The sequence below is a fragment of the Pleurodeles waltl genome, chromosome 6 (genome assembly GCF_031143425.1).
Source record: "Pleurodeles waltl isolate 20211129_DDA chromosome 6, aPleWal1.hap1.20221129, whole genome shotgun sequence".
NCBI classification, from domain to species: Eukaryota; Metazoa; Chordata; class Amphibia; order Caudata; family Salamandridae; genus Pleurodeles; species Pleurodeles waltl.
Genome location: NC_090445.1, coordinates 1,081,749,500 through 1,081,762,025, shown reverse-complemented (window position 1 = coordinate 1,081,762,025; position 12,526 = coordinate 1,081,749,500). Strand labels below are relative to the sequence as shown.

Below are 12,526 nucleotides of genomic sequence, written 5' to 3'. Positions count from 1 at the left end.
TTACAAGTGAATTAGTGCATTTCCCAATTCTTGATTTGTGTCTTTCTCTTCAAGGTGTTATTGGTCCTACACAGTACTTTCTAGTGCTTTATAGTGCTTGATAATTTTTACAATTGTATAAATGGGCAAAGCCAGTTCTTCCTATAGGTTCTTTTCCAATGGTTAAGTTACTCAGTCATATATAACTTCTGTTTGTTCAACATAAATTTTATTTGTGTGTTCACTTTGCCTTTAAAAAAAAAAAAAAAGAACTGAAGGGACATGGACATACATTCTATCTCCATGCAATCAGATGGATGCGTGTAAAGCATAACCTCCTGAAGACCTTTTCCCAGCCTGATGTGCATTGTGGTGCTAAGTATAAGCCCTTGATATAAACACACAGACAAAATAAACTTTGTTGCATGAACAGAACGAGTTCTATCAAAACCACTGGAAAATAACCTATTAAAATAACTGATTTTTGTCACAATTGCAAGAATACTATTCAAAACATGAGATAGTACTGCTGTGCTTGGTGAATGCACAAGGGCAAATAATAATAATCTTAAGCAAGGAGTGCTAACTCGTATGGTTTCATTAGTAAATATTCTAGGGTCTGGCTAGAAACATCTGTATGGTCAACGCCTGCAATTTGATAAATATTGCCACAACAAATTACTGGCAAACTCCGTGGGGGTAGTGATGCGCTTTACAAATTTATTATTTCTAACATGACCACTATGTGACGACACCATGCACAGCTTATGAGTTAATAAGCATTCAAGATACAACATATCGTTATTTCGATTACCTTTACACAGTACTACCATTGAACTACAAAGCTATACTCTTTTGCTATATTACTATGTTAATTTCAGTCCTTTCCTCTGAGTGGCTGTATGCGTCCCTTCTTTGCGTCCCTCTTTGTCTCCCTTCCAAACAGTCTACCATGTCCACCTTAGCTACTCCTTCTCTGGGCCTCTTTTCACAAGTTTGCCTGCTTAGATTGGTGTTTCTTTCTCTAAACACAAATCCATTCATGTCTGTTTTTCATCAGGTTTATTGGGACTCTGAAGCAAAATGCCTTGCAAGGTGTTGTCCCTGGTGACACAGAGGACCTGAATGTGGATCACGTACAGCTTCTATTGCTCACCTTCCACAACTTCACAGATAAAGGTCGCCGCTCCGTTCTTAATCTCTGTATACAGACCCTCATGGAACTGGCCAGCAACTTGGAGTCCCAGCTTCCAACTGTGCCACTTCTCTTGGCCCGTCTGCTGCTAGTCTTTGATTATCTCTTGCACCAATACTCCAAGGTTCCTGTGTATCTCTTTCAACAGGTAAGGGGGGCGTATAATTTTCAGTTAAGTCTTGAATTTCAATTCTGTTGTAGTCTTTCTCTGGGATAGGAGAATGGGATGAAAGAACTCTCAGTATTACTGTACGGTCATATAAGGGGTTCACATAAGTGCATCTTACAAAAGAAAACAGTATAAATTGTATTAGTCATGTAAAGAAATATCAATGAGTGACTTGTTTCAAAAGCTTTTTAAGTTATGCTGTTGTATATTGGCTATATTAGCAGAAGTGCTATTGTTACTTGCGTTGGATGTCCTGTTTTTTCTCTGTAACAAAAGCCAAGAAAACATTTTTCTCTGAGTTTAATGACATTTCCTTCGTCTTGATATGCCACCTTGCACAGAACACATTTCAAGCCTTGCAAGGACTATAAGCACCAGATGTTTTGATGGAGAATTCTAAAAAGGACAAGCCATGGCAGTTCGGGCTTGACCGTCTTATTGGAGCTGGGGCCAAGATTGATTTTTCATTTTTCTGACTCCAATCTGTGGTGGTATGGTAGGAAAATAACCAATGTGATGTAATTGCCACCCTGAGCAGTTGCAGTAGTTACACAACATTCCTCGCATCACCTTTTGTGTTTCTGATGGATACTTCATTGGACGGGCTCTCTTTCAGGGGATGTCCATTGATAATGATGATCACTGATAAATCCTGCCATGTGCGAGATCCCAGAGCCCTTCTTTCACATATATCTTCCTTTGTTCCTTTTTTGCCTTACTTCAGGAAGGTCACATTTTTTGATATAACATTAAATATGTTTGCAGCATATAAAATAGACTATATTGGCCAATTCCTTTAATTTACTTTTTATAAAGGCCAAATTAGTATTAAAAATAGAAACGTTACTGAAAAGCAGTAGCTTTAGAAAACCTCACGCACAAACCTCTTTGAATAAGAATGGAGTAGACTGAATTGGGGGCGTGTAGTCATATAGGTTGCAGCTCTGGTAGCAGAAAACCAGACAGTGTATCTTTAAGTGCCCACTGCCTGTACTTCCTCCAACCCCCGGCCGTTGGTGACAGTTCTTGGATTGAGCACTGAGCTAGACCTTTTGCTTATTGTTTTTTATTTTGTTTTGGAAAATATTTAATTCACTTTGCTAAAAATGCCAGCTGTTTATGTAAAGCGGTTTGCTTGTAGCAGAAAAAATGTTGAGTCAGATTAACTCATGAACTGTGTATACTTTGCCTGTCTGACAGTCCTTTCTCAGACTGTGATCACTGCAGAACCTTTTCCAGGGGTAACCTGAATGAGAGGGACGATATTTGCCTGCATGTACAGGAGGAGCTACACAGACAGCAAGAGATACTGTCTGAAGGACCTGGGCTTGAGTGAGGAGAGCGTCAGTCAGCTACCAAGGCTCTATCACCACTCTTTGAGGACGCTGCAGGAGTAAGAATTAAAAAGAAACATCACACTGAAAATGGTGAGGCTCCCGTTCAGCGGTGAGAACTCGGATACTGAGGCGAGATTCAGTACCTGTTTGTTTGCTGTTATGACTGGGTCAACATCGAAGACTAGACACTGTGGAGAGAAAGAAGACATTGAGACACAGGTTCTTCTTTTTCCATTCTCAGATCAACTGATAGTTTTAGAGAGATTATGGCAAGAAGGTTGACTGCTACATCGGACTCTGAGTACTCCAGAAAGTGTTTGCAGACAAGGGCTATCAGCAGAATGACCACAGAAAACTATGGTCTGTATGGCAGTCTTCACCATCACAACCCCCACTTTCACTACTGACTTGAGCCTGTAGCCCCTGCTACTCCTCTGCCTCCTACTGTTTGTGCCTTTGTGATGTCAGCCTCCATCAAGACCACCTGTACCACCAAGGAGATCCAAATCTCCCTGCCTAGATCTAGATCTTGTCACTGTTAAAGACTGAGAGCAAGGCATTACTCATCACTCTAGATACACCACTTCTGGTAGATATTTCAGGTTCAGACATTGGTCTAGAGCACAGTCCTATTCCACATTAATGATGTCCGCTGAAATAGGTTTTTTCCTCCACTGGCTGGCTGTCCTCCAGGAAGAGTTCCTTTGTTGAGTATATCAAGTTTCTGTGTGTGTGTGTTTTTTTTTGTTGTTTTTTTTTAAAAGACTCTTCGCTAACGTTCACCCTGAAGGCAGCTGTTTCTGCTAGTTATAGCCAGCTTTGGAATTATTCCTTTAAAAAAAAAAAAAAAAAAAGGTTTTTTTTTTAGTTTTCTTTTTTTAAGAATTCTAAAAATAAACAAAAAACTCTTGAGAAAACTGAGCTGATTGACTGCTTGCAGGACAATCATAGCCGTACTTACATAATATGTATAATGTAGTATGACAACTTCTGCACAAAGTCTTAGCATGACAGCCCCATACATAAAGTGGGCAGATGTGTGAGTGAAAAAGGAAATCTTGTCTAGAACTGTAATTGAATAATTATGCAGGTAGGAGCTGGGAAGGACAGATGACCACTGTGTGGGCTCCATTGTCACCAGGATGCTGTTGCATGTTTAAGGGATGGCTATGCATTTAGAAATACCAATTATGGTGAGTGGATGTTATGGCGGAAATGTCATCTTTAACAGTAGAATCAAGGTTAAAGAGAAGGGCATCCCAAACACTTTAAGTTGGAGTCTTTCTGAGGCCTTTAGGGCTGTGGATTTATTTCTTACTCTTACATCATCTAAAGCTGCTGCATCAGGACTACAAAAGTAGTACAGGTCTTCAGATAATTTTAGTTCAAATTCTCCACCGGATTCTTTGTTGATCCTGGCAGCAAAAAAGGTTTACACACTGCACCCTCATCTTTGGCTCCACCAGTCAAAACTGTAAACATGTTTGTATTGGACCAAAAGGCATTTGGTACAGTAGCCACTTCTATGACGTCAGAAGGTGCTACTGCCCTTCTGGGCATATATGACTGATCTTTGAGACTCTGAAATCTGTTCCAGATCCGCCAAGAGTTCAGAAAAAACTTCACTGAAATTTTTAATGAGGGCATAATGGTGGCCAGACAAGTTACCAACATGGAAATATCTTTGTGGGTAGCACATGGATATTATGGAAAGGCCTTAAGAAAACACTCCTGGTTAAGACTAATGGTCCCCGAGCAAGGATCTCAACAAAGAATCCTTAACTTAACTTTCTGTGATATGACTTTATTTGGAAATTTCATAGACAGAATGGCTTTTATGGAAGCCTAAATGAAGACTTTGATAGCTGTGATTTTTGAAAAACAAAAGGAACAATGGAAACACTTCTGCCAACCTTATGATCTTGATACTACCCTTGGAGGGTTAAGGCACCTCAGTGGCCCTAAAACCACTAACAGCAGCCCCACAGGCCTTTCTGTTAACAAAGGCACCAATCAAAAGGTAGAGGAGGTCACTAATCTGCTGCAACAGGAAAACATTCTTGGAGTGACAAAGCAATTAGTCTCTACTCTTTCCTGGGAGAAGCAGTTACAACTCCCTGTAAGAGAGGAGTTCAACACAAAAGAAGCGTTGGTACCAAATATTGTTCAGAATGGCAACTATTTAGGATTTTTCCATCCTCTACCAACTATACTGCCAAATAAGTCACCCACACTACCTCTGGAAAAGCTTCAACAAAAAGTTAATGCGCTCCGGCAGATGAGCGGCATAGAAGTTGTACCTCTTTCCCAGAAAATAATAGGAATTCCTTTTAATTTTTTGGAAAACAGGTCACAAAACCAAATTCAGGTCCATTCTAGAGCTATAACTGGCAAACAAATAGATTTCTAAATGAAACGTTCAGGATGCTAGCATTACATCAAATGTACCCATAGATCTATCTAGGGGATTAACTACACCAGTAGCAAGAATTTCCCCAAATTCCTGAGGTCTTTGGTCGGCAGCATTTGCTGCCAATACAAAGTCCTTCTCTTTGGCTTCAGATTTTGTCCTAAGGACATTATGAAAATGCATGAATGTCGTCGTCAGAGCATCTCAGGAGATGCATGATCTTATTCTGTCTTTAGTTAGATGACTGGCTGATCAAAGCATCCACATCTCATTAAGCACAGCAGAATTTCCAGGTGACTGTCTACTCAGTTGCTTATGATTGCATGTCAATCATGATAAATCAGCATCACTCAGTGGAGTCTCTTCACTATCTAGGAGTGGTCTGGGTACAATAAAAGCAAATATGTACTGTAAGGAAATGCCTCCTTGGCATGGTTACCCCCTGACTTTTTGCCTTTGCTGATGCTAAGTTTTGATTTGAAAGTGTGCTGAGGCCTGCTAACCAGGCCCCAGCACCAGTGTTCTTTCCCTAACCTGTACTTTTGTTTCCACAATTGGCACACCCTGGCATCCAGGTAAGTCCCTTGTAACTGGTACCAAGGGCCCTGATGCCAGGGAAGGTCTCTAAGGGCTGCAGCATATCTTATGCCACCCTGGGGACCCCTCACTCAGCACAGACACACTGCTTGCCAGCTTGTGTGTGCTGGTGAGGACAAAATGAGTAAGTCGACATGGCACTCCCCTCAGGGTGCCATGCCAACCTCACACTGCCTATGCAGTATAGAGAAGTCACCCCCTAGCAGGCCTTACAGCCCTAAGGCAGGGTGCACTATACCATAGGTGAGGGCACAAGTGCATGAGCACTGTGCCCCTACAGTGTCTAAGCAAAACCTTAGACATTGTAAGTGCAGGGTAGCCATAAGAGTATATGGTCTGGGAGTCTGTCATGCACAAACTCCACAGCACCATAATGGCTACACTGAAAACTGGGAAGTTTGGTATCAAGCTTCTCAGCACAATAAATGCACACTGATGCCAGTGTACATTTTATTGTAACATACACCTTAGAGGTGCCCCCTGAAACCTTAACCGACTACCCGTGTAGGCTGACTGGTTTTAGCAGCCTGCCACACTAGAGACATGTTGCTGGCCACATGGGGAGAGTGCCTTTGTCACTCTGTGGCTAGTAACAAAGCCTGTACTGGGTGGAGGTGCTTCACACCTCCCCCTGCAGGAACTGTAACACCTGGAGGTAAGCCTCAAAGGCTCACCCCCTTTGTTACAGCACCACAGGGCACTCCAGCTAGTGGAGTTGCCCGCCCCCTCCGGCCACGGCCCCACTTTTGGCAGCAAGGCCGGAGGAGATAATGAGAAAAACAAGGAGGAGTCACTGGCCAGTCAGGACAACCCCTAAGGTGTCCTGAGCTGAGGTGACTCTGACTTTTAGAAATCCTCCATCTTGTAGATGGAGGATTCCCCCAACAGGGATAGGAATGTGACCCCCTCCCCTTGGGAGGAGGCACAAAGAGGGTGTACCCACCCTCAGGGCTAGTTGCCATTGGCTACTTACCCCCCAGACCTAAACACGCCCTTAAATTTAGTATTTAAGGGCTCCCCAGAACCTAGGAACTGAGATTCCTGCAACCTAAGAAGACTGCTAAGCTGAAAAACCCTGCAGAGAAGACGGAGACACCAACTGCTTTGGCCCCAGCTTTACCGGCCTGTCTCCCCCCTTCTAAAGACACTGCTCCAGCGACGCTTTCCCCAGGGACCAGCGACCTCTGAATCCTCAGAGGACTGCCCTGCTCTAGAAGGACCAAGAACTCCAGAGGACAGCGGCTCTGTTCACCCAAGACTGCAACTTTGTTACAAAGGAGCAACTTTAAAACAACTTGCGTTTCCCGCCAGAAGCGTGAGACTTGGTACTCTGCACTCGACGCCCCCGGCTCGACTTGTGGAGAACATACACTTCAGGGAGGACTCCCCGGCGACTGCGAGACCGTGAGTAGCCAGAGTTGCCCCCAATGGCTACTGTCCTTGAGGGTGGCTACACCCTCTTTGTGCCTCCTCCCTGAGGGGAGGGGTGCACATCCCTATTCCTATTGGGGGAATCCTCCAAAATCAAGATGGAGGATTGCTAAAGGCAGGGGTCACCTCAGCTCAGGACACCTTAGGGGCTGTCCTGACTGGTGGGTGATTCCTCCTTGCTTTCCTCATTATCTCCTCTGGACTAGCTGCCAAAAGTGGGGGCTTTGTCCAGGGGGCGGGCATCTCCACTAGCTGGAGTGCCCTGGGGCATTGTAACACGAAGCCTGAGCCTTTGAGGCTCACTGCTAGGTGTTACAGTTCCTGCAGGGGGAGGTGTGAAGCACCTCCACCCAGAGCAGACTTTTGTTTCTGTCCTCAGAGCACAAAGGCCCTCAACACATGGGGTCAGAAACTCATCTCTCAGCAGCAGGCTGGCACAGACCAGTCAGTCCTGCACTGAACAATTGGGTAAAATACAGGGGGCACCTCTAAGATGCCCTCTGTGTGCATTTTTTAAATAAATCCAACACTGGCATTAGTGTGGGTTTATTATTCTGAGAAGTTTGATACCAAACTTCCCAGTATTCAGTGTAGCCATTATGGAGCTGTGGAGTTCGTTTTTGACAAACTCCCAGACCATATACTTAATATGGCCACAACTGTACTTACAATGTCTAAGAATAGACTTAGACACTGTAGGGGCATATTGCTCATGCAGCTATGCCCTCACCTGTGGTATAGTGCACCCTGCCTTAGGGCTGTAAGGCCTGCTAGAGGGTTGACTTACCTATGCCACAGGCAGTATTTTGTGTGTATGGCATCCTGAGGGGGATGCCATGTCGACTTTGCCTTTTTCTCCCCACCAACACACACAATCTGCAATGGCAGTGAGCATGTGTTAGGTGAGGGGTCCCTTAGGGTGGCACAACATGTGCTGCAGCCCTTAGGGACCTTCCCTGGTCACAGGGCCCTTGGTACCACTGGTACCTTTTACAAGGGACTTATCTGTGTGCCAGGGGTGTACCAATTGTGGAAACAATGGTACATTTTAAGTGAAAACACTGGTGCTGGGGCCTGTTTAGCAGGGTCCCAGCACATTTCTCAGTCACGTCAGCATCAGTATCAGGCAAAAAGTGGGGGGTAACTGCAACAGGCAGCCATTTCCTTACATCAGGTCTGTAACCTCTGCTTGTCGCCAGAACATAGGGAATGACTATTGTGAAGCCTACCAGTCATTCCAGTTGAAAGACTTTGTGAGACAGAAGAGCCTGTCAACGAGAAATCCAAAAGTAAGAGGTTGAGGAAACACATGACAGCTTTGGTATCTAAGACACAATGTTGGACACAGAACTGGAGCAGGAAATCCAGGAGGCATACACTGATGAAGAAATGATTTCCTTTCAGGGCTCCGACTGAGAGGCTGAAATGGCTCTAGAAATGCAGAAAATATCTCCATGTCAACAAACAGTGAGTAAACAACCACAAGCTCAACCCAAAAAACTCACCAGTTTGGAAGCACAGGTGATTGAGCTGCTACTGGCTTCTGGCCATGGCAGGCATCAAGTCTTTTTCAGATGTCCTGCCCTCAAACTGTGCACCAACACCAAAAATGAAGAACACTGCTTCCATCCCAAGCTGAACGCCATAGTCTCCTGCGCCGAAACAGTCTACATTCCACTCTGCACTCACTGTTTCAACACCAAAAAGAATACCTGCCTTGGCTCAGACAGCTTTGGCACTGAAAAAATACAAGGCTTCTCCCTCAAGCTCTATCTGTATTAAGGGTCATATTCCAGCTGACTAGTTTTGTCAAATGCTAGGAAAATAGTTCATTCCCAAGCTGCTAAAGATGCTTCACCTCCTGAGTAAACTCATTGGTGCTTCAGGCAAGCGTGTGGCTGTTCAAGTAGCAAATTACTGGGATATTGCCAGTACGCAGTGACTCCTGGCAAGATACGATGAGCAGTTACTCCAAAACATTCCAGAGGAGTACAGGAAAAGAGGGCAAGGAATTGTTAACGAGGGACACTTAATTTCTAATAGTTCGAAACGTTGTACTTTGGACTCTCTTGGTACAGAAGCCTGTGGTATTGATGCCAGTGTCCTGTTACGCTGGCAAGGATGTCTGCATATTTCCAGATTCAAACAAGAGGTACAACAAACTGTATTAAATGTACCATTGGATAATGATAATCTTTTAGGTCCTCAAGTAGATCAGGCATTAGAAAAGATGAAAAAGGGTAAGGAGTTGGCAAAATCCATGGGAGCCCTCCAACTTGCTCTTTCTCATGGCACTTTTCTTAGGCTGCAATACAAGGCAGCCTCTAAATCTTCTGTTGAAACAGCTTCATCATACAGTAAAGGTCAGCCACATACATCCTCACAAAGAGGTTTTTACAGGGGTTCGTATTAGTTCAACAATTACAGGGGTAGAGGTAAAACATCCTCCCCTCAATCCTCTGCCACGGTCTGTAAACAGTGACTCACTCCAGATTCCCTCGGATTGCCAAACACCTGTAGGAGGGTGCCTTTAGTCATTTGTCCAAAATTGGCAACGAATTACAACAACTCAATGTGTTGGATATTGTCCAGCATGGTTACTGCTTGGAGCTCAGTTCTGCACCTTCAAACATCCCACCTCACCAACACAAACCTTCACAGGATCGGATCACTCTCCTCAAACAAGAAGTAGTCTTTACTAGCAAAAGGGGCAATAGAACCAGTTCCTAATCAACCTCAAGGAACTGGAGCGTATTTCCATTACTTTCTTATACCCAAGAAAGATGGCTCTTTAAGACCCATTCTGGATCTCAGACCTTTAAACCATTACATTATATCATAACATTTTCATGTAGTCACACTCCAAAATGTGCTTGCTACAACAGGGCAACTTTCTATCAGCAGTAGATCTAAAAATATGCTTATTTCCATATTCCTACGCACCCAGCACAAAGCAAGTATCTCAGATTTGTCATAGAAGGGCAACACTACCAGTTAAAGGTGCTCCTATACGAAGTCACCATGCAGCAAGAATGTTTACAAAATGCCTAGCGGTGTTAGCAGCTCACCTGCACAGACAGAAAACTCATGTGTACCCATACCTAGACGACTGGCTCATCAAAGCCAGCGCTCTCAAACAATGTCTCAGCCACATTCAAGCTACAATAAACTTGCTTCACCAATTAGGGTTCACAATCCATTTTCAAAAGTTGCATTTCACCCCACTTCAGGTACAGCCTTACCTTGGGGCCATTATCCATACACAGCTAGGCATAGCTTACCCAAATACAGCAAGAATGCAGAACTTTCAAACACAGCTTCTTCACTTTCGCCCCAGTCAACAAGGCACAGTGAAATAATTCATGAGACTTCTGAGAATGATGGCTTCTTGCATTGCAATCGTGCACATTCACGTCTTAACATGCGCCTGTTAAAGGAATGTCTGTCACGCAAATGGTCTCGGATACAGGGTCATTTACAGGACTTAGTGTTGGTAACTACAGACTTTTTGCTCTCTGCAATGGTGGAACAAAAATAACCCCTGAAAGGGCGGCCATTTCTCAACCTTGTTCCACAGGTCATCCTGACAATGGATGTTTCCCAAACGGGACTGGGGTCGGAATCTCAGGCAAACTTCTCACACTAATCCTAGTGGCACCCACATAAACAAGACAACCAGGGTTCACCACTCTACTGGGCCTATCAGTAGTGCCTTATGAGAAGCTCCCCTTGACCTGGACCTGCTCACTCGGAGCCAAGGTCACATCAGGCTCCCAAATACCAAGGAGTTGAATCTTGCAATTTGTCTCCTGAAGTCATAGGATTTGGGTATTTAAATCTGTCAAGAATGTATGGACATTCTTAAAGAATCACGCAGACCAACCACTAGAGTATGTTATGCTGCAAAGTGGAGAGGCTTTGTTCACTATTGCATTTCTAAAAACTAGGATCCTTTCCAAGTGTTGGTACAAAATACTATTTTGTATCTTCTCTATTTGCAAAACGCAAACCTGGCCTATACCTCTATAAGATTACATTGAGCAGCAATAGCTGCTTATCTTCAAAAGAGACTGTACTCTTCTCTTTTTAAAGTGCCTGTCATAAAGGTGTTTATGGAAGTACTAAAAAAGAGTGATACCACCAAGATTACCTCCAGTGCCTCTCGGAACCTTAATATAAAGTACTCACTAGACCTATGGTATCACCTTTTTAACCACTACATGTATTCCCTCTGCAGTTTTTCTGTAGGAAAGTGCCTTTTTGACATTCTCTTCCCCCCCCCCCCCCCCCATTTTATCTGGTATCTAGTGTAATTTCAACAAAGTGCACTGGGTTCCTGCTAACCAGGACCCCAATGCCAGATCGTCCCCAAAAACTGCACAGTTGGTTTTCCCAATTGGCAAAACCTTTAGCACCCACTGTAAGGCCCTAGTAAATGGTACCTCGGGCCTGGGGGAGTTAAGGAGGCTCCCTAAGGGCTGCAGCACGAATTGTGCAACCCTAAGGGACCCCTCACCAAGCACATGACAGGTTGCCATCGCAGACTGTTCGTCTTGGTGCAGACAAAAGTGAAAACATGACATGGCCCACAGCCTGCGTGCCATGTTCCCTAACTACTGCATGCTATATATATGTAAGTCACTCCTCTAGCAGGCCTTACAGCCCTAAGGCAGGGTGCATTATATTACATGTGAAGGCATATCTGCATGAGCAGATATACACATGCATGAGCAGATATACACCTGCTATGTTTTTGCCGATTCTCAGACTTAGTGAGTGACCAGGGAAGCCATTTTAAATGCATGTGCTGGCCACTATGAGTTTCTCAGCTACATGATTGCTTCACTGAAGATAGGGATGTTTGGTATCAGACATTGCATATTGATAAGATCACACTAATTCCAGTGATGGGTTTATCAATACATGCACCCAGAGAGTGCCTTACAGGTGCCCCTTGAAAACCTACCAGCCTCTGGTGTGCTTGCTGACTGGTTTTTGCCAGTCTGCCACCTGAGACAAGGTTCTGGCCCTCTAAGGTGAGAGCCATTTGCTATCAGGAGACCCAGAACAAAAGCCTGTCTGGTAAGAGGGTGTAACATCCCCTCCCACAGGATGAACTGCTGGTTAGCCTTTCTAACAACAGGGTTATGCCCACTTACCACAGGAAGTTGTCAAATAGGGGCATAATGACCCCAGGGGTCAGTAGCCCATTGGCTACTACACTACACACCCCCTAACGCACCTAACTTCAGTATTTAGGGGGTCCCCCTGGCACCAGAGAAGCAGATCCTGATGACCTAAGAAGACCAAGGACTCTGAAGAGCCATGAAAGCAGAAGAGAAGAAATGAAGCCGCTTAGCCTAGTACCAATGCTGCTGGCCTGCACCAAAATCAACTCTTCCTGCAGC

At 44.3% G+C, this 12,526-nt stretch overlaps 1 protein-coding gene across 17 annotated transcripts in view; it reads left to right on the top strand.

Annotated features, from left to right (window-relative positions):
* Window positions 1–12,526, top strand: part of UBR4 (ubiquitin protein ligase E3 component n-recognin 4) — a 1,862,787-nt gene that overhangs the window by 297,319 nt on the left and 1,552,942 nt on the right. For all 17 annotated transcript variants that reach the window (XM_069240131.1, XM_069240143.1, XM_069240141.1 and 14 more), the window contains exon 19: window positions 1,040–1,322. In XM_069240131.1, the coding sequence (XP_069096232.1) occupies window positions 1,040–1,322 (283 nt within the window). The remainder of the gene's footprint in view (window positions 1–1,039; window positions 1,323–12,526) is intronic.